Consider the following 22,349-nt stretch of genomic DNA (forward strand, 5'->3'; position numbering starts at 1 on the left):
ATTGGGGGGCTCCTGGGTGGCACAGCGGTTAAGCGTCTGCCTTTGGCTCAGGGCGTGATCCCGGCGTTCTGGGATCGAGCCCCACATCAGGCTCTTCCACTATGAGTCTGCTTCTTCCTCTCCCACTCCCCCTGCTTGTGTTCCCTCTCTCGCTGGCTGTCTCTATCTCTGTCGAATAAATAAATAAAGTCTTAAAAAAAAAAAAAAGAAAAATGGGGAAATTGGAACTTGGCCTAGTTATGGATTCCTTTGTATACATATTGTATACATAGGATATGCAATATATTACACATGCGTGTGTACCTCTCTTTAAACAGGCATCCTTCATAATCTAAGTCTGACCCATTCCCCCCAAAGCATTAAATAGAAAATTTGAAGATGAACAACTATTTTAAGTGGGGAAAATAATGCACTCCCAGCTCCTTCCAACGACCCCAACCAATTTCCCCAAATACCATTAAAACCCTTAAAACACTTTTATAACCACCCACCAAGGATTTTGGCATAATAGAAAGCATTGAAAACGCCAATTACTTCATTATTAAACACTTAATGAACTCATTAGCGGTTATGTTTGTGTGCGATACACAATTTTGCACAGAATCAGATATGAATTATATTTTCCGTCCCCACTGCAATGATCATGAGATGTAACTAAATAAACCAAAATAAAATAAAATAAAGATTCTCAAGATACCATCTATAATTGGACTCAGATTGGTGGTGCCTCCAGGCACCTGGCAGGGGCCCACATAGGGCCCTGGGAGGGGTAGATAACGATCAGTAATGTGTAACATGTTTCAGCAATGTACAAGGCAGGATCGTCAGAGCACGTGAGGCGCGATTGATGTCATCCACATCCTGGACTCCAACAGGACTTAAGAACAGTTGCACAGGGGCGCCGGGGTGGCGCAGTCGTTAAGTGTCTGCCTTTGGCTCAGGGCGTGATCCTGGCGTTCTGGGATCGAGCCCCACATCGGGCTCCTCCGCTGGGAGCCTGCTTCTTCCTCTCCCACTCCCCCTGCTTGTGTTCCCTCTCTCACTGGCTGTCTCTATCTCTGTCAAATAAATAAATAAAATCTTAAAAAAAAAAAAAAAAGAACAGTTGCACAGCAGGGGTTTTTATTCAAATAGCAAATTCGGGGTTTAAAAAGAGGGAGGGGACAAGTCCTTACGGGCACTGTCCTGTCCGGAGAGTGAGAGTTCAAGTATCAGGGGGACACCCGCATTCCTATGTAGGTGGTTACACTGGAAAATCAATTTCTTCCCAGGAGTCGTATGAAATTTCTCAACGAGAAGATGGTCTATGCAGGCTAAAATGCACACATCTTAAGTGTACAGGTGAATTTTTCTAAGCATCTAGGTCTGTTTAAGCAACACCTGTCTCAAGATATGGAACGTTTGCTAGATTTCCTGGACGCCTTCCCAGGCTTGAAGTCACCCTCCTAGGTCATCACGGTTTGGATTTCTCTCACTACAGACCAGTTTAGCCTGTTCCGGACCCTCATAGAAATGGAACTAGGTAGCATGAACTATTTCCAGCTCCTTTCACTCAAAATGTTATCTGTGAGATGCATCCAAATTGAATAGACCGTACATTTTTTTTTCCTGCATGGCCATCCCATCCTGGGAACGATTCTACTATCAATGGATACATTTCCAAATTTTGGCACTTAGGGAGAGTGGCTACAGACAGTTGCGTACTGGGCTTTGGGTGGGCGGAGGTCTTCTTTTCTCTTTGCTAAGGGGGACTCCTGGGCTGCTTGGTTTAAGTATAGGTATGTTGATTAAGAAACTGCCCAGCGACTTTTCCAAAGTGTCTGGACTGTTACGCATTCGCGCCCGCAGCGCGTGGGGCTCCTGTCCAATCAGTCCACCTCCTCGGCCACACTCGGTACTTGCTTTCTGCCTTTCCAAGTGTGTGCGCTGGCAGCCCACCGTGGTTTTTCCAGTGGTGTTTTTTGATGAACAGGTATTTTCTTGTTATGTCAGCGAAGCCCAGTTTATCATGTTTGTTTTTTTCTGTGTGGCTCGTGCTTTTAGCCTTAAACACATCTGATGAGATAGGCTTGACAATTTTATTGCTCAAAAAAGGTCCTTTGGAGTGACAGCAGTCTTTGTCCTTGGTCTCCCCCACCCCGGCAGGGTCCTCTGGAGTGTTTCTGTTACTGTGGAGGGAACAGAGGGCCTGGGGACAGGGTGGGATGTACCCTAGAGTCACAACACACACACACACACACACACACACACACACACACACACACACACAACTACAGCCACCAAAATAGCCAGCAACCCACTGGAACATCCTTCTTCTCAAAGAGGGCAGAAGTCCATGTGACGACCTGTGCCCTAAGAGGGGGAGCCCAGAAGGACACATTGACATTATTTCTCCATCTTGTTTCCTAGCCTTGCGTGGGAACAGGAATTGAGGGCTGGGGAAGATGTGGGGAGAAGATACACATACACACATATACCCCAGCACTGAGGCCTCCCAGATCTGATGTCCGAGCAGTGGGAAGAGCGGCGGGGGCCCCTGGATCCCCTGAGAGTGCAGGCAGGGTCTCCAGAGCCCCGGTTCCTGATCCCCATGTTCAGAGCGCCTCCATCAGGGCAGGGAACCTCCCTACGGGGTTTACATAACTGATTCCTTCTCGCAGGGATCCGCATCCCCAGCAGGTCCCGGCCAGCGTTTGAGAAGGGGGTTCCCCTCCTCGGTGGGGATGGGCAGTGAAGACAAGGGCGCCTCACCCTTCACTTCGATCAACTCTGGCACCGAGCTGCGCAACTCGGAGCGATCCATGTAATTTTGGAGGAGTCCCGCGCCAAAGGCATCACCTTCCACGTTGAGGACGGTACAGGACCGGTCCCTAAAGGGGCAGGAGTGACAGGGAAGTGAGTGGGAGGGGAGAGGGTAGGGCCCAACCCTCTCGCTTTCCTCCTGCTTCTCCCCCCAAAGCTTGGAGTCCCCATGGCGCCATCCTTCATGGAACCCTGTTCGACTCCTAGACCCAGCTCATCCCTCCATCTTCACAGGATCCCAAGTATCCCTTCCTCCTAGAACATCAAAGATCTCTTCATCCAGAATCCAAGAGGCCCCCTCTCTCTCTTCTTTCCTGTGGAATCCCAAGGTATCCCACACTTGCTCCACCTTCCGTCTCCTGGGGCCTCAGAAGACCCATCCACCTCTCTTCTTGCCCCTGAAATACTACTTCCTCACTCAGGCCTTTCTACTTATAATCCTGAAGATCTCTTTTCACTTCCTCTTTATACTTTGTGTGTGCCATTTTAGAGAAGTGAGCTATAATTTATATACCAGAAAATTCACCCTTTAAAAAAAAGATTTTATTTATTTGAGAGAAAGAGAGAGTGAAAGAGAACGAACAGGGGGGAGGGGTAAAAGGAGAGGCAGAAGCAGACCCCCCACCAAGCAGGGAGCCCAACACAGGACTCGATCCCAGGACCGTGAGATCATGACCTGAGCTGAAGGCAGACGCTTAACCGACTGAGCCACCCAGGCGCCCCAAATTCACGCTTTAAAAGTATACAATCGGGGGGCACCTGGGTGGCTCAGTTGGTTGAATGTCTGACTCTATTTCAGCTCAGGTCATGATATTAGGGTGATGAGATCAAGCCCTGCGTCGGGCTCCACACTAGGCGTGGAACCTGCTTAAGATTCTCTCTCCCTCTGCCCCTCCCCTTGTGCCCCCTCCCTCACGAATGCACATGTTCTCTCTCTCTCTCTCTCAAAAAAAAAAGTATACCACCCAGCAGTTCTTAGTATATTCAGAGTTGTACAACCATTGCCGCTATTTAATTCTGGGACGTTTTCATTGCCCTAAAAAAGACAGCCCCACACCCACCAAGCAGTTATCCCCCATTCCCTCCGCCTCCCCCAGCCCCCCTCCAACTGCTAATCTACACTCCATAGTGTTGCCTATTCTGGACATGGCACAGAAATGGAATCGTACAATACGTGGTCCTTTGTGTTCTGCCTTCTTTCACTTTGCATGAGGTTTTCAAGGGTCCACTACGTGATAGCATGTATGTGCCCATGCTTCATTTCACTTTATTGCTAAATAATATTCCATTGTTATGGATATATACTTTATGTACCCATTCGTCAGTTGACAGACATTGGGTTGTTTCCACCTGTTTGCTATTATGAATAATGCCGCTATGAATGATCACGTACAAGTTTTTGTGACCATGTTTTCAATTCTCTTGGCATTATACCTAGGAGCGATGTGGCTGAGAAACAGTAACTCTTAGCAGGGGCTCTTATAAGGGAGTTACATGTTTATGTCATCTGATCCTCAAGGAGATACTATTCTCTCCATTTTACAGATGGAGAAACTGAGACGAGATAAAGGACTCGACCTGGGTCATAGTACCTATCAGAGGTGGCACTGGGATTTGAACACAAGCAGCCTGGCCTAAGAGTCGGTGCTATTAACCACTGGGGCACACTCCCTCTCTGGGGTCCTTCTTAGAACCCCCAAGATGCCTTCCTTCCCACTGATTACAATGTTCAAAATACCATCCCCTTTCTTCCTCTCCTCTTCTGCCCACAGACTCTCAATGACCCTCTTGCTCACCCCCTTTCCCCGAGAGCTACCCGTTAGGCCCCTGAAGCCCCAAAGCCACACTTACACTAGCCAGTCCACAGCCAGGATCAAGGAGATGTCCTCAACCGGTAGGTTGACTGCCTCCAGGATGATGGCCAGAGTGAGGACGCCTCCGGCGGGAATGCCCGCAGCTCCTACACTGGACGCCGTGGCGGTGACCCTGGGGGAAGAGCGCGGAGGTCAAGGAGAGGGGCCTCGGTAGCGGGAGAAGCTGGCTCCCTCCAGCCTGTGTCCATTCTCGGGGAAGGGGTCAGATGGGCCGGGGGTCCTGGCCGCTGCCGCCCCACACTCACAGGATGGTGATGATCTTCACGAAGTCCAGGGATCGCTGGTTGAGCTGTGCAATGAACACCGCGGCCACACACTGGAAGAGCGCCGCACCATCCATGTTGACGGTGGCACCGATGGGCAGGATGAAGCGGCTGAGGTGCTTGGCGACGCCGTTCCTCTCCTCCACGCACTTCATCATCAGCGGCAGCGTGGCAGAGCTGAGGGGAGGCGTGTCAGTCAGCGTATGTGACCCGCCCCTTGCCGAAGCCCCGCCCATCCTACCACCCACTGGCCAATCAGCGCACTGCAGGCTCCGCCCACCAGCCTAGACCCCTCCCACCCACCCCCAGCCCTCCCCAGCCCTCCCTGCCCTTCTTTTCCCAAAGCCAGAGGCTTCTGGGATCCTGCAGAATGCCAGGATTCCAAAATATAGGAGTCCTGGACCCGCTGGGAGAGTACAGACTGCTATCCTGCAAAATACACACAAAAATTCAAGCCTAAATTCTATAATGCCTCGGAGCTCACTGACCTACACTCCCTACCCGCTCCACCAATAACAGATCTTGGCTAAGAATTGCTATTCTCTTGGGAACGCTGCTGTGGGGAGGGCCAGGTGCTGAGGGCACAAGTGGACAAAATGCCTAGAAGAGGCTGGAAAGGGCTCCTAGAGAGCGGATCCAGGGTGGGGCTCCTAGAGACTGGATCCAGGGTGGAGCGCTAGACCATTGTCCCCCAAGGCCAGGCCTTGTGGAGCAGGAGGGGTTCTCAGGAAGGAAAGAAGAAATCTCTAAGACAGTGGTTTTCTAATGGGGGGGGGGAGGTTGTTCCAGAATCTTATGAGAAACTCACAAAAGTATGGCCCCTGTACCCAGATCCAGTGTCCCCAAATACAAAATTTCAAGGGTCTCCAGCTATCTGATGCCCACGCCAGGTCCCTTTAAAGCTTAAAAATCCTGCACTCGTCTGTCCCAAGGCCGTACCTAGAAGAGGTCCCGAAGGCAGTGGCCAGCGCTGTCACGATGCCCCACAGGAAGCGGTAGGGGTTTTTGCGGGTGAAGAGGAAGTAGATGAGGGGCAGCACCAGGAGCCCGTGGATGGCGTGGCCCAGCAGGCAGCACAAGATGTATTTGCCGAGACTGGCGAAGAGCATCCCCACGTCCTCCATCTCCACGATCTTGCCAGCCACGAGGAACAAGATGCCCACTGGGGCATACCTAAGTGGCCAGGAGACAGATTGCGGCTTCTGACCATGTGTCCACGCAGGACCAGGCTCTGTGCTCAGTACACGGCCCGACCACGGCCTCCCTTGCGGGCAGGAAACACCCAGAGCCGCGTTTGAAGTTCGGGCACCTTCCTTGCCATCCTCCAAGCTCTCTCCCCTTGAAAATACCGCAGCAGGGCGATGAAGCAGCCTGGGGTTTCTATGGCCACTTGGTGTAGAATCACTAACCAGATTTGCACTGAACACGTGGCCCCCGTGAGTGAGTCATTGACATGTTCTGGGTTCGTTTGTTAAAGCAGCTAGGACGATTTAAGCCGATACAATCTCTCCCCACATCACGAGAAATAAAAAGTCCATGGCTCGTGTCTTAATAACAACCCACAGATACGAAGCATTTATGATGAGCTGAGCCCTGGACATGACTGAATCTTTACCACAATCCCACACAAGCTCCTATTTAAAATCTAAGAGGTCTGTAGGGGCGCCTGGGTGGCTCAGTCGTTGAGCATCTGCCTTCGGCTCAGGGCGTGATCCCGGAGTTCCGGGATCGAGCCCCACATCGGGCTCTTCCGCTGGGAGCCTGCTTCTTCCTCTCCCACTCCCCCTGCTTGTGTTCCCTCTCTTGCTGGCTGTCTCTCTCTCTGTCAAATAAATAAATAAAATCTTTTTTAAAAAAAATGTAAGAGGTCTGTAAAACAGGGACATTAAGGCTACCGGCCTCGTAGGAATGTTGGAGGAAGTGGGGCGCCCCGGGAAGTGCCCTGAAAGCTCTTTGTACACAGTGGTCTATAAACTTCTGCTGGAATTATCATCACCTTCTCCTGGAGTGACGATCCCAGGGGGGCTCGTGCCTCCCAGCCAGGAGGCCTCCCAAACTGCTGTCCCGGTTTGATCACTACGGCTAGCTGTCGCCCAAACCCCTTCCCCTCTTTGGTAACAGAAGAAAGGCCCAGTAGCCCAGCCACCTGCGCAGCTAGGTTTGGCCAAATGCCCAAGCTCCGGCCAGGGGCATGTGCCCAGGAGTTACACAAGTGACGTACTTGATACATATTAGCCGATACTGTTCACTGTCGGCATGCTATAGGTCAGACGGTGTCCCAAGAAGTTTCCACTCATTTGTGCCTGGTACTGTCAGTCCCATTTTCCAGATGGGGAAACCAAGGCAGAGTGCGATAAGGAACTTGTTATAGGGCACACAGGTGGGAAGTCCTAATGATCATGCTCATAGCTAACATAAGTGAACGTTCAGGAGGTGCTAGACATTGAAAACACTTTATAAGTGCTTTACCTAGACCTCCTATTACTCATGTCATCTTCACGGTAACTTGGGACATTTGATCCCATTCAAATCTCTGCAAGGGAGATGCATTCACTAAGCTGTGGCCACAGCTCGGCTGGCTTTTTGTCACTTCCAGGAGGATCCAGAAAGTGCTGGTGTCAAGTCTCGGCACCCACGGACTACAACGCTGCCCTCATCTTATAATGAAGACACTGAGGCACAGAGAGGGCAGGTCACTTGCGTAAAGTCACAAAGCCAGAGGACGGTGAACGCTGGGTGTGAATCCAGGCCATCTGGCTACGAGGAGCAGATAGACGGAGGGTGGCCCCCTCCCGCATCCCCATTCCCCTCCCCCCCCACCTACCACATGATCCAGGAGACCAGCACCATGGTTGCGTCGTTGAAGGAGTTGAAGAAGCGGATGAGCAGCTCCCCCTCGGGCCCCAGCTTCCGCAGGGCCACCCCAAAGACAATGGCAAACACCACCAGGCCCAGGATGTTCATACTGTCCACCTCCCTGCCAATGGGCACCTTTGGGGAAGGAACAGATTGGGATGGGAGGAGGCTGCTCGGTCAACCTGCACAGTCACTAAGGGCCTGTCCTGGGCCCTGCTGGGACCCAAAGCGGACAAAACAGCTCCTGGAGCTCATTTGTCCCTTCTCCCCAAGGCTCACAGTCCAGGTCCACGAGAAATAGACCTGTCATCAAGAGTGATTAGAATAGGGAAACCCAGGGGAGTGTGGGAACTGAGGGGGGATGCCCGCTTGGCGGGTGGTGTGGTGGGGGAATCAGGGAGGGCTTCATGGAGGAAGGGGCTGAGATCAGGAGAACGGGAGGATTAATCACATAAAGAGAGGTGGTAGAAGGTTCTGGAGAGGGGGAAACAACGTGCAACAGTCTGGAAATGAGAGCACCTTGTGGGAACACAGGACATTCACTGTGGCTGGAAGAGGCCGGCCACAGTCAAGACAAGAGGCTGGGTGGGCAGCTGGGCAGAACCCTGACTTCACAGGGTCTCACGGATTGTGGCAAAGAGCCTGGGCTTTCTTCCGAGGGCACTAGGGAGCATAACGGGGCTCTGGGTAGGGGAGAAACAAGGTCAGGTTTGTGCTTTGGAAAGACTACTTTGTGCCAGGCTGAGGGTAGGTGGGACAGGAGGAGCCAGGGGCCCACAGGAGAGGGGGCCAGGGCAGGGTGGGGTGGGGTGGGGCAGAAGAGAAGTCTGCACTGGGGAGGGAGAAGAAGGGGCCAAAAGTGGAGAGACCAGAAAAGAGAAATTGGGCAGCGGCTGCGGAGAGGATAAAACAAATACCACCAAACGTCAGAAGACACCGGTGGGGGGAGCAAACAAAGGCTGGGGTGGGAACAAAATGGAAAAACCCCAACAACGGGCCGAGGGATGGGGCCCCAGCCCCCCTTCCCCGGCTCTCACCTTCACCTTGGTTCCGTTGACCCATCTGTTCTCATAGGAGGTACTGTACTGCAAGTGGGGGTGGGAAAGAGTCAGTATCAACCCCCCCCGGGGCTCTCCCACCCCGTCCTGGCGCTAACAGTGCTCCTAAGCACCCCTAAACACCATCTCCTTGCATCCTGCCAGCAACCCCACTGAGGCGGGATTTTCATACCATGTGCCCATTTTCCAGAAGCTCAGAGAGGAAAAGGCACTTGCCCAGGGCCACCCAGCTAGAATGAGAACCCGGAAGGGCTCAGAACCCATATTCTCCTTTCTCGATGATAGGCAATGGAGGGGTTTCACAGGCCACCCAAAAGCAGGCACCCAGTGGGGGCAACTGGCTGTCTCCCTCCCTGCCCGCCCCCCACCCCTCGGGACATACCCCCAAGGACTCACTGAGCGGAAGGCCGCAGACACCAGGTTGGAGGGGAAGATATTTCTGCAGAGACAGACACAGAGGGGGGCACGTTATTAAATACCCCAGGGGGAGGCTAGGTGTCTGAAGGGCCGCATTGGCCTCTTGGGATGGGAAGAACCTTGGAGGCCCCGTTGGCACCCAGAAGTGGACCCCACCCAAGCATCAGGCCAGGTGTGGGCAGGCAGAGTTGGGTCCTGGCCTGCTCACTTTCCCAGGGGGTGGGGAGTCCGAGCTGACCTGCTAGGGCCCTGCAGGCTGGCCTGCTAGCTCCTGCTAGCCCCGGCCAGCCCCAAGGGATTGTGGATTGGATGTGAGGAATGCTGGCTTCCCAAGGCAGGATCGGGCAGGGTCACCCAGGGCCTCAGCTCCACCCCAGGCAGCAAACTTAATACCCTGGGCATCTTGCATCAGCCATTTCCTCCCAGAGGGCTGAGAAAAGCTCGGGCCCCAGGGGCCGAGCTGAGTGGGTCAGGGGGTATGGGGAAGATCTAGGTGTGTCAGAAAGGCAGCGAGAGAGTGACAAGGGACGGCTGTCTGTGTCGTGAATGTGTATCTGTGCGGTGGCGTGCATTCAACCCCAGGGAGCATGTCAGGGCGTGGGACAACAGCCTCTTGTGTCTCAGAGTGGGACGAAAATTACAGCAAATGTGTCTACAGTCCCTGAAGTGCTTGACGTAAATGCACTCCTTTATTTATTTTATTTTATTTTTTATTAAGTAGACTCCCCGCAGGGCAGCAGGGTGGCTCAGTGGGTTCAGCGTCTGCCTTCAGCTCAGGTCATGATTGTGGAGTCCCTGGATTGAGTCCGGCATCGGGCTCCCTGCTCAGCAGGGAGTCTGCTTCTCCCTTGGCCCCTCACCTTGCTTGTGCACTCTCTCTCTCTCAAATAAATAAATAAAATCTTTTTTAAAAATAAATAAAAAGGGGGCGCCTGGGTGGCACAGTGGTTAAGCGTCTGCCTTCGGCTCAGGGCGTGATCCCGGCGTTCTGGGATCGAGCCCCACATCAGGCTCCTCCGCTGGGAGCCTGCTTCTTCCTCTCCCACTCCCCCTGCTTGTGTTCCCTCTCTCGCTGGCTGTCTCTATCTCTGTCAAATAAATAAATAAAATCTTTGAAAAAAAATAAAATAAAATAAATAAAAAGTAAGTAGGCTCCCCGCCCAGCATGGCTTGAACTCACGACCCTGGGATGGAGACCTGAGCTGAGATCAAGAGTCCAACGCTTCACCCACGGAGCCGCCTGGGTGCCCCTAAATCCACTCATCTGATCCTCACGCCAGCCCTCTGATCCCCGATTTATAGAAGAGGGAACCAAGGCACAGAAAGAGAAAGAAACCTGCCTTGGCTGGGAAGTGGCCGAGCTGGGATTTGCCCCAGCCCCAGGCTGCGTAGTTCCAGCCCACCACCACCCCGCGCCCCCCTCCCCGGAGGTGGGTGGACAGCTGTGCGGGTTCGTGTTCAGAGCCGTGGGACAGTGTTGGTGTGCATGGGCTCTTGAGCACGGATGTTTGGGCAACGCTCGATGTACTGGCGTGGTGACTGCCACCTGAGTGGCTGCATCAAGGGATGCTAGTATCCTGTGTGCGCGAGTGCACGTGTGACAACTGGTGTTAAGGCCATGCGTCAGCGTGAGAGGCCGCAGCTGCGGCTGAGTGTGTGTCCAGCTGTGTGCCAGCTGGCTCTGAAGTTGTGCGGTTCTGAGATGTTCCAGCTAAGCCTCCGGGGAGCTGGCCGAGTAGCAGTCCGCTTTTGGCACGCAGCGGGAGCCTGTACACATCAAGTCTCCGAGTGGGTGTGCCCATTGGCCAGAAGGCCTGTACCCGCCCAGGCCCGACAGGGCAGGGTCAGGACCCTGCTAATCTCCCCCAGCCAGGAGGCGCCCACCCACTGCAACTTCCAGACACCAAGCCTGCCCCCAAGTCTCTCATCTCAGCCGACCCGGAGGCCCCAAGTGCTTGGGAGAACCCAGTTCCGTGACTCATCATTTCCTCCCACCACTTCCAGGAAGTCCCCAACCAGCCTGGAGATATTGAATCAACAGCCCCCAAAGGCAAGGCCGTGTGGACCCAGAGGTCTGCCCTCCTCAAAACGGGGAGAGCCATTCTTGGGTGGGGAGCAGAGATCAGAAAGAAAAGAGTCTGCTCCCTTTCTAACTGGCTCCCTTCTAAGCAGCCTCTTGTGGGTTTGGGGGGGGGGGCAGTGGTGGTGGAGGGAAAGCCCAGACAGGCTCCCCAGACAGGAGGAAATGGAATGGAAAGTCGACGAGGTGGCAGGGGTTAGCAGGAACATATAAAAGGGAAGCTGCCAGACTGGGCGGGGAAGGGAGGCTGAGAAAAGAACCTGGTTGTGTCCGGGTGACACGTAGTGTGGGGAGTCCTGGGGCTGGAGGTCACTCAGATCTCCTCGAGGTCCCCCATGGACTCCTTACCCAGGGGTTACAAGCCCTCTGACCCTGGACTAAAATCTTGATCCAAAAGCCCCATCCCAAGGCTCTTAGCCCCCAAATCCCCTTCCAAGTCTCCCCGCCTCCCAGGATCCTCTCCCCTCCCAAGAGACCCTCTTATGTCCCCTCCCTCCCTACAAACTCCCCAAGCATCACTCTCTCTTCCCTCTATAAGACCTCCTTGTTCATCATCTCCTTCTTGTAGGGTCCCTGCTTATGTCTCCAGGCGCCCACGTTAGAAGCCTCCTTCCCCAGGGGTCTGTCCTCACCCGCTGTCCTCTGACCCTCAAAGGGCCACCATCACCATCCCTCACCATCCCGTCCTGTCTTCCCAGGCCCCGGGGATGCCCTCTCCTATTCACGTGGCCACTCCCGCCATCCCTAACACGCGTCCCCTCCCCACGTGGCTGAGGCACCCCCTTTCCCCCCCCCACTCCACCGGGGGGGCGGTGTCTGACCTCACAAGATCCAGGAACGAATCGAGGACTTCCTTGCTGGGGGCCTCTTCCACAGCGCCCGTGGTCGCGACCGAGGCGTTGATGGCGGCGAAGGCGGCGCCCGGCTGCAGGGCCAGCGCCAAGCCCACGCCGAGCGCGGACGCCAGCAGCGTGGTGACCAGGAAAAAGAGCAGCGCCCAGGCGCCCAGGCGGCCGAGCGCGCTCGAGTCCAGGCTGGCGGCGCCGCTGATCAGGCTGCACACAACCAGCGGCAAGATGATCATCTTCAGCAGGCGCAAAAGCAGCTCGCCCGGGAAGGCGAAGGCCGCCAGGCGCGCGGGGCCCAGAGCTACCGCGCCGCCGGCCCCCGAGACCCCCAGACCCAGAGCCACGCCGGCCACCACCGCCACCACGGTCAGCAGCACCAGCAGATTGGCGCGAAGGCAGCGGCGCACCCGGTCCCGGGAACATCCGCCTCCTGCCGCGCCTGGCTCCTCTGGAGGGACCAACGTCGGGGCACCGTTCGCGGTGGGCTCAGCCGCCGCGAACCCCTTCGGGTCTCCCCGAGGCGATTCGGCCACCATGATGAACGCCCCGGAGTTCCTTAGCGCCTGGAAGCTGGGCGCGCTTGGGACTCCTTCCTGGGACGCGGGCGTTCCTTAGAACGGAGAGTTTGTAACACAGCCTGGAGGCTGGAACTTTGGACGGTTCCCTGGAGTTGGGAATTCACAGCGCCTCGGTTCCTGGAATGTCTGAGATTCCCCAAGCTGGGCGCTGAGGCTCTTCTGCTCTCCCAGGTTGCGTCCGGCGGGCGAAATCTGGGAGCACTTGGGTTTCTCGGCCCCAGGGATGGGAATACGGGAGTTTATCAGGCTGGGACCTGGGGTCCTTGGCTCTGGAAGGCTGAAGACGTCCACGCGGCTCTAGTCCTCAAGAGGCCAGGTCCTGGTAGCGGAGATCCAGGAGGCAGGGATCCGGGGTGCCGGGGTCCTGGAAACCGAGGCTGGGGAACCTGAACCTGGGGGGCGGGAGACAAAGCTCCGGGAAGAGGGGAGCCAGGCTCTGGAGTCCGGGAGGGGAGATCCGGGCCCCTGGGTACGGAAGGCGGCGGTCCGGAACCCCGGGAGGTAACGGTGGCGGGTGCGAAAAGAAGCTCCCGGCCGCGCCGCGTGGCTCTGAGCCCACGGGGCGGAAGCTGCCAGGATTAAGGGCAGGGGCGAGGCTTGAGAAGGCGGGGAGCGAACCGCGGGCGCCGATTGGCTGAGGCGCGTTCGGAGCCTTCCTGCGTGCGAGAGGTGGGGCTGAAGCCAGAGTCTGGCCAAGTCACCCATAGAAGGACGAAGGAAGTCTAGCTATAGCGAGGGGCGGGGGCACCGGAGGGGACGGGGGCGGGGCCCGGCTGGGGGCGGGGCGTTGAGGGGAAGCTTTTTTCCCGCCAAAGGAATCCGGACGTGGGTGGGGGCCGTTAACCTACAACGGTTCTCCCGCTCGAGGGTCTCTAAAAGCGCGAGTGAGCCGCAGGTGGCGCAACCCAGCCTGCAATGCCTCCGCCCTGAGTTCGGTCTTTCGTCGCCTCTCGGAACTCAAATTCCTCGAATGTAAAATGCAGATTATTAAAGCTCATCCCACACATGATTGGTGTAAGATTTAAATTAGATGGAGTTATTTATTTAATAATGTTAATAACTTAAAAAAATAAATGTTCCAGGGGCGCCTGGCTGGCTCAGTCCGTGGAGCATGCGACTCTTGATCTCCGGGTTGTAGGTTGAAGCCCCATGTTGGTTGTAGAGATTACTTAAAAATAAAATCTTAAAAAAAAAAAAAAATTAGGGGAGGGCGCCTGGGTGGCTCAGTCGGTTAAGCAACTGCTTTGGGCTCAGGTCGTGATCCTTGGGATCCATCCCGCATGGGGCTCCCTGCTCAGGGGGGAGCCTGCTTCTCCCTCTGCCCCTCACCCAGCTCATGCTTGCTCGCTCTCTCCCTCTCTCTCTCAAATAAATAAATAAAATCTTTTATAAACAAATAAATAATAAAACTGAAAATAAATATTCCCAGTTGAGAACCCGACACATCAATGACGGCAGTCCTTAGATTAGGACTGTAATCCACTCCCCCCTGGATATGTAATTCATAATTCACCAGTTAAAAATTAGAATTCAGGGGCGCCTGGGTGGCTCAGTCGTTAAGCGTCTGCCTTCGGCTCAGGGCGTGATCCCGGCGTTCGGGGATCGAGCCTCACATCAGGCTCCTCCACTATGAGCCTGCTTCTTCCTCTCCCACTCCCCCTGCTTGTGTTCCCTCTCTCGCTGGCTGTCTCTCTCTATCAAATAAATAAATAAAATCTTTAAAAAAAAATTAGAATTCAATCTAACAACTGTGCTGATGATTTTACAAATGCTTTCACCAAATATCTCCCCATATATATTTTTTAGAAGTAGGCTCCACACCCAGCATGGAGCCCAGTACAGGACTTGAACTCAGGGCTCTGAGATCAAGACCTGAGCTGGGATCAAGACTACGGCGCTTAACGGACTGAGCCACCCAAGCGCACTTTTTTTTTTTCCTTTTAAGGTAAGATGCACATAGAATGAAATGCACAGATTGTAAGCACCATGTGCTGATTTTGATAAATGCATAGGCCTGATTTCACTGGGACCTTCATAACTGCCAGTGAGGTGGATCCTACTATTATATGCGGTCTTCGGATGTGCAAAACTGGGGCTTAGGGCCAGAGGAAGTCACGTACCTTGAGGCCACACCTGAAAAGGTGGGAGTTGCATGCCTGCCTCCCAAGTTCCTAACCCTACCTATTGGGTTGCCTCCCTAAATTCCTTCTTGGTCATTTGAGTCGTTTCCAGTGAATCAGTCACAATTCCCTACTCCTCCTGGCAGTGTTGCAATTCTAATTCCTTGAGGCGCCTGGGTGGCTCAGTCAGTTGAGCATCTGGCTCAGGTCATGATCTCGGGGTCGTGATATTGAGCCCCCCATGGGGCTCTGCACTCAGTGCAGAGTCTGCTGGAGATTGTCTCTTCCTCTGGCCCTCCCACTCGTGCTCTCTCTCTCTCTCTCAAATAAATAAATACATCTTAAACCAAAAAAAAAAAAAAAAAAAGAAGAAGGAGAAGAAGAAGAAATCCTAATTCCTTCCCCAGCTGTCCTGTTCTCTGAGGACGTTTCAGGCGCTGGCATTTGCTCCAAGACTGTAGACAGTGATAACCTCAGAAGCTCCCTCGTAGGGCAGCTGTTGTGGCCTCAGGCAAGTCACAACCTCTGTGAGCCTCAGTCTCTGCACCTGTAAAATGGGAAGAAGAAGAATAGATCACACCTCCTTGGGTGCTGTGAGGGTCAAATGAGATCCTATGTTTAAAGCATTTAGACAGGGTGCAGGTTAGCCTTTTAAAAAGTTAACTGGTACTATTCCTATAATTGCTGTTATTATTACTGGAGAACACAGTTTGGGCTCAGACAGTTTTGGGTGCTGCTGGGCCCTGGTGGTGAGCTCTCCGTCCTGGTCACTGCCAGCCCTAGACCCAAACCCACTTGGGAAGGAGCTTCAAGAATTTCCAGGGACATCCTACAGGACCTCAGACATTGGCGCCAGGTGAGCTGAGATCTGCCCCGGCTCTGAAGACGTGTCGCCCAGGCACTCGCGGTGGTGTGGACCTCCTTCAGGTATCTCTGAGACACTCTCCCCTCCCAAGTCCCCCCATCCTCAACTACTTCAAGAAGCCCCCATCCCCTTGGGGCGCCTGGGTGGCTCAGTCATTAAGCGTCTGCCTTCGGCTCGGGTCATGATCCCAGGGTCCTGGGATCGAGCCCCTCATCAGGCTCCCTGCTCCGCTGGGAGCCTGCTTCTTCCTCTCCCACTCCCCCTGCTTGTGCTCCCTCTCTCGCTGGCTGTCTCTCTCTCTCTCTGTCAAATAAATCAATAAAATCTTTTAAAGAAAAAAAAAAAGCCCCCACCCCCATCCCACCTTTGTAGACTGAAGTCGTATTCATTTAAAAAATTCCCGCTCAGCTCCCCCTGGCCTTGGCTGTGGGCTACAGCGTGTGGGCACTCAAGCTGCGCTGACATGGGTTCGAATCCTGACTCCACCACTTACCAGCTGACTATCGGTTTCCTCATTTGTCCTGGAGCCAACGTGAGCATAAATTCGAGCGTGCACACAGTGACCCTAGATACAAAATGTGAGGGGCCAATTCCCAAGCACTTTGTTCTACAAATATTCCTTGAGCCCTTACTGAGGGCCAAGTGCTGTTCAATGTGTGCGGATTCGGCAGTGAGGAAAAAAAAAGAAAAAGAAAAAGAAAAAAAGGAAAAGAAAAGAAAAGAAGAAAAGAAAAGAAAAGAAAGAACAGAAAAGAAGAGAAGAGAAGAGAAGAGAAGAGAAGAGAAAAGAAAAGAAAAGAAAAGAAAAGAAAAGAAAAGAAAAGAAAAGAAAAGAAAAGGAAAGACAAAACTCCTTGCCAGCATTCTAGTGTGGGGAGACAGGGAAATAACCTTAGCTTACCAGAGGGTAAGTTCTGGAGAAAGCTGAAGTTACATGGCAGGGAGGTGGAGCTGTCATGATGGGCTGCTCTGAGGCCGTGACATTTGCAAAGGGACCTGTATGACAAGAAGGAGCCTTCAATACGGAAAGAACATTCTAGGGTAAAGGAAGAGCAGGTGCCAAGCCCTGAGGCGGCAGGAGGAGAGCAGGAGGAAATAGTGTCAAGAGATTATCTTATCTCCGCTAAGTCTTGAGATCACATACCGTACTGATTTGGAAGCAGCGGGGACATGAGGTGTGTTGTGGCCCAAACCCTTCAACCTCTATCAGACACCGTGGCTACCCCTGCAGTTGGCTCCTCCCCAAACAGAGGCATTTCTTTCACGGGATCATCATCTATTCTGAGCTCAATGTTTGGCCCTGTGATGGGTGGTGCCGGGGACCAATACATTCCTGGCTCTGTCCTCTGGGGACTCACGGTACAATGAGGGAGACCACCCTCTTGCCTCCAACCTGCCCTCCACCCATCCCCGGAAGGGGATGACCCAGAGTGAGCAGGGCAGGGATGGGGAGCCCGGAAGGGATGCTTGACCCAACCTGGGGGTCAGGGAGGGCTTCCTGGGGGAGGGGACATCCCAGCTGGGATAGCAAAGGGTTGGACCAAGCCCAGGGAGAGAGTATTCCAGGCAAAGGGACCTGTCCGTGCAAAGCCCCAGTGTTGAGAAGAGCCCAGAACGTTCCCAAGCGTGGATCTCACCTGGTCACCCCACCCTCTGAGTGGCTTCCCTTGGGATAAAGTCCAAATTCTTCAGCTGGACATCTGTCTATACAGGAATTCATTCCTTCAATCAGTCAACAAACCACATCCACAGGACAGAACACAGAGAGACGTCAAATAGAATGAGACAGATGAGGAAGTGGGTGGAGGGCAGGTTTCAGTAATAAATCGGGTGTCAAGAAATACTGTTAAAGAGGAACACACGGGGTGCAGGAGGGGGGGTAGGGGACAAGATACCCTATCATCTGCAGGGAAAAGCAAATATTGAACAGCCTCTCTCTCAAATGCATTGACTCTCTCCTCAAGAATCCACAGAAGAGCTCTCTCTCTCTCTCTCAAATAAATAAATAAACGAAATCTTAAATTAAAAAAAAAAAAAAGGAATCCATAGAAGGTGCTCGAAGTGGTGGCTTTCAGAAAGAAAAGCGTGGCTTTGCGGTTCAGCATGAGCCCCGTGGTTTGCTCAGCTGTGGGACAGAGATGACAGTGTCTGGCCTCCGAGATCACGGAGGGATGAACCAAGTTCAAGTGTATGAAGCACTTGGGTTGGTAGCCGGCAAACTGCAGCCTCATGCTATTTTAAGCCGTGATGACTTCTTGAAATCAACATTTTATCTAAGGTGAAAGTAAAAAAGGCTCCTTCCAGACTTTCCCTTAGATAACAGGCCCGCAGGCTGCAGCTCCCCTCCCCCACCCGCCACCCCCCAGAAGTGTTCGTGCCTTGGAGCCACTGGGCGAAGGGAGCCTGAGAAGCGGCAGGTGGGACCCGACAGCTGGGTTTCAGGTGCTGTGCCAGCAGGTGGCTAGGCTAGGGGCGGGGAAGCTTCTGGCAGCCCTCCCGGTAATCAGGGCCCTGGGTATGGAGAAGTAGCCCAGGCTCGTTGGGCAACAGGGGCCAGGCCAGCCTTCACGTAGTTGCTGTTCTCACATTTCAAGCGCAGGGGTGTTGATGGGGAGGCAATGGAGGGAGGAGTCTCCAGGACTCGGGGCGGGGGGTGGGGGGGGAAGCCCAGAATCCCAGAACTTTCGGGAAATGTGGGGTAGGTCTGGGCCAAGAGGGGAAGGTTTGAGGGTCTGGTCCAGGATTGGCCAGGAGTGTCCCACCCCCTTCCCTCCTTAGAGAGGAAAGTATACCAACTAGTTTCAGCCAGCCTTCCTCCTGCTCAGCCAAACCTCCTACCCAGATTCGAATTTCCTCGTTGGAAAAGAAAAGGCGTGGGGCTCTGGGAAGGAGGTGAGAGGGGCCAGGAGGAGGCTGGGCTGAGCAGCGTGGAATCGGGACAGCACAGAGCACGGAGGACCTTTCTGTCCTCAGTTTGCCATCTGTGAAATGGGTATTGTTTGGAATGGTGTCCTCGGTGGGTGAGAGGATCGGGTGTCAGACAGCAGGTGGGACTGAGTTAGCTTCAGGGCATCACCCTTCTCCATCAGACCCGTGATTAGGAGCTCCCCAAGGATGCAGCCTCTGCTCCTCCCTCAGATTTGTTTATACGTGTTCTGCAAACTTTTTCTGAGCACCTCCTGGGTGCCTGCCCCTGTACTGAGGGGCACTGGGGTCCCAGAAGTGACTGAGACAGGCCTAGGTCTTGCCCTCCTGGGCTTATCGTCTGGTGGGGGAGACAGACAGTGATGACCCCGAGTGAGAAGTGCTGGGAGAGAGGAGCCCAGGGGAGAAGCCCAATCTGGGAAGTGAGATCAGGGAGGGTTTCCTGGAGGAGAGGGCATCTGAGCTGAATTTCGAAGGACGTCAGAGCTAACCAGCAAAGGAAAGAGGGAAAGGGTACAGAGAGAGGACAAAGGACACAGGAAGGGCAAAGACCTGGAGGGGAGGAATTCATGAAACCAACAATAGTTCTATTTGGTTGGAGTGGAAAATTCAAGGAGGAAAGTGCCAAGAAATGTAGTCTGCTGGGGCGCCTGGCTGGCTCAGTGGGAAGAGCCTGCGACTCTGGATCTTGGGGTCATGAGTTTGAGCCCCAAGTTGGGTGTACCAATAACTTAAAAATAAGATCTTCAGGGGCACCTGGGTAACTCAGTCGGTGAAGCCCCTGACTCTTGATCTCAGTTGACGTCTTGCTCTCAGGACCTGAGATTTAAAAAATAAATTTAAAATGCATTTAAAATAATTTAAATTTAAAAATAAATTTTAGGGGCGTCTGGGTGGCGCAGTCATTAAGCATCTGCCTTCGGCTCAGGGCGTGATCCCGGAGTTCCGGGATCGAGCCCCACATCAGGCTCCTCCGCTATGAGCCTGCTTCTTCCTCTCCCACTCCCCCTGCTTGTGTTCCCTCTCTCGCTGGCCGTCTCTCTCTCTGTCAAATAAATAAATAAAATCTTTAAAAAAATTTTTTTTAAATAAAATAAAATGAAATAAAATCTTCAGGGGTAAAAAAAAAGGCTTTAGTTAAAGTCATGCATTTAATATGCTTTACCCTGTGCTGGGTCCCACCGTGGGCACAGTGGTGGCTGGGGGGTCCCTGCCCTGTCCCCAGGAGCCTTATGATGCCCATCGCGATGCTTCCTTTGTATGTTAACGTACAGATTCCTAGGCTCTGAGGCAAAACGGAAGGAAGGAAAATCCTACCACATCCCCCACAAGGAGAGGGGAACGGGAATATGGGGGCCAGCCCTGAAGATGATCAGCCTTGCTGCTTCTAGAATTCCACTCCTTTGGTGGGAGTGCGGGGGTTCTTAGCACGGTCTCTACATCCCTATTTTCTTTTTTTTTTTAAGATTTTATTTATTCATTTGACCAGAGACAGACAGCCAGCGAGAGAGGGAACACAAGCAGAGGGAGTAGGAGAGGAAGAAGCAGGCTCATAGCAGAGGAGCCTGATGTGGGGCTCGATCCCGGAACGCCAGGATCACGCCCTGAGCCGAAGGCAGACGCTCAACGACTGAGCCACCCAGGTGCCCCTACATCCCTATTTTCAAACCTCGGTCATCAACCTGGTATTAAGGCATAAAATAGTGAGGCTCAAGCAGTTAATTCAAGAATATTAAATATCAGGGATGCCTGAGGGGCTCGGTCCATTAAGCATCTGCCTTCCGCTCAGGTCAGGATCTCAGGGTCCTGGGATCAAGCCAAGGCCTCGGCCTCGGGCTCTCTGCTCAGTGGGGAGTTGGCTTCTCCCTCTCTCCCTCTCTCTCTCTCAAAAAAAAAAAAAAAAAAAAAAAGAATACTGAATATCAGAACATAGTGTATAAGTAATTATTGTTTCGTGGCCTTTTCCTTTATCCGTGTGTGCACACCTGTTCATACGGAGGCTATATTCCAAGTAAAATATGCCTTTTGTTGCAGTTCGAGTTTCTTAAAATTCGAAACGCTTTGAAAAACACGGGTCTGCGGAGCCCTACCTGGTCTGCTCCCTCCTGACCTTTGCGGTTCTTCCCCCCATCTTTTTCTCACACAACCTTCTCTTTGCTTAACCCAGATTTTCAGAATCGGACTGAGGGATCCCCTGAGTCCTCCAGACCCCAAGGCTGGGTCAGGTGTCCCTCCAAGCTCCTCCAGCTCCCGCCCACTCAGGATGGTCACTGTCTGAGGATGGGGCTGTCCCCTCCATGGGGCTGGGGGTGGGGGCCGTCTTGACCACCGCTGTGTCCCCAGCATCGCCCTGTACCCTGTACGGGGGCTGGCTGGCCGGGCCCACAGTAGGGACTCTGGGAATGTAGGCTGATGCCTTCTGAAACAGGAAGGAGAGGAGGAGGCCGGACACTTGGGTACCTCAGAGCCAGAAGGCTCGGGGGGCTTCAGGCATTCAGGCCTGGCTGGGAAGCAGCAGCCTGGGGCCCTGGAGACGGGCCCAGACCTTCCCTTCCTACCTTTCTAATTATTTATTTAAGAGCTGGCTTGTCTGGGCTGCTCAGCCCCGCCTCCCCCAGCTGTAGGCCATCAGGCCCCTGCCTGTGGCTGGTGGTACAGGAGTAACTCAGGTTTCTGGGCCTTGAGGCCCGGAGCAGGGGTGTCAGGTGCTGTCCTCCCCACCTCTCCCCAGATCCAGTCAAGATCCTGGGAGCTGTCGCCCAGGGCAGCTCCCCAGCCACCACTCCAGGCCCTGCCCCCGGGAACCCACAGCTGTCTCAGGGCCTGGGTGACCTGGGTAGGAGGACACCTGATGCTTCCAGGGAGTCAGCATAGGATAACGGTCAAGGGGGTGGGGAGTAGGGGCAGAGAGATGGGCCCTCCCACTTCTTAGGTGACCTTTTACCCCAGAGGTAGCAGAAGAATTAAATAACACCTCGGGATAGAAGCCACCGCAAGGCAGACGCCTTGGGATTGTACTGAGAGATGAGTTGGGGAGCCTGGGTGGTTCAGTCGGTTAAGTGTCTGCTTTTCGCTCAGGTCGTGAGCCCAGGGTCCTAGGATGGAGCCCTGTCTGGGGCTCCCTGCTCAGTGGGAAGCCTGCTTCTCTCTCTCCCTCTGCCCCTCCCCCAGCTTGTGCTCTCTCTCTATCTTGCTCACTCTCTCTCAAATAAATTAATAAAATCTTTAAAAAAATAAAAATAAATTTTAAAAAGAGAGATCAGTATATGGGGGGGTATTACTGTGATTATTAACTTTTCCCTTTAGAGAACCCCGGTCCCGCCCTGGGGTGTGTGTGGGGGTGAGGGGGTGGGGATCTGAAGGGACCTGGCCGTGTCAGGAAGGAGCCAGTTCAGAGAGTAAATGATTCCACGGCCTGTTCAGGGTGACCGTGTGGGCGTCACCGAAGGCAGCCAGCCTGAAGGACCAGGACGTCATGAGTCTGGAGAAATTGCCACCCCCGAACATCTGAGGCTAGGGGAGCCCTTGAGTATCAAATAGTCCCCCCCACCCCCCACCCCCACCTGTGCAGCCAGCTGGAACCCTGGGAGAAGGGTCCCAAGAGCCCCTGCTTTGCTTTCTGGGGGGAGCCAGCGACCTGGCTTTGAGGGGTGCGAGGATTTG

The 22,349-nt window shown here is 53.8% G+C and overlaps 1 protein-coding gene across 1 annotated transcript; it reads right to left on the reverse strand.

The window, feature by feature from the left end:
- Positions 1-1,105: 1,105 nt before the first annotated feature.
- On the reverse strand, positions 1,106-13,337 carry SLC1A5 (solute carrier family 1 member 5). Its single transcript, XM_045776315.2, has 8 exons — positions 12,172-13,337; positions 9,250-9,292; positions 8,833-8,880; positions 7,764-7,930; positions 5,879-6,112; positions 4,922-5,116; positions 4,654-4,788; positions 1,106-2,870 (listed from the first exon to the last, which is right to left on the reverse strand). Exons 1-8 carry the CDS (start codon positions 12,732-12,734, stop codon positions 2,636-2,638), a joined length of 1,620 nt encoding a protein of 539 aa, XP_045632271.2. The 5' UTR covers positions 12,735-13,337; the 3' UTR covers positions 1,106-2,635.
- Positions 13,338-22,349: the final 9,012 nt, after the last annotated feature.

Source organism: Ursus americanus, chromosome 21 (assembly GCF_024610735.1).
Source record: "Ursus americanus isolate L20-20 chromosome 21, mUrsAme1.1.p, whole genome shotgun sequence".
Taxonomy (NCBI): Eukaryota; Metazoa; Chordata; class Mammalia; order Carnivora; family Ursidae; genus Ursus; species Ursus americanus.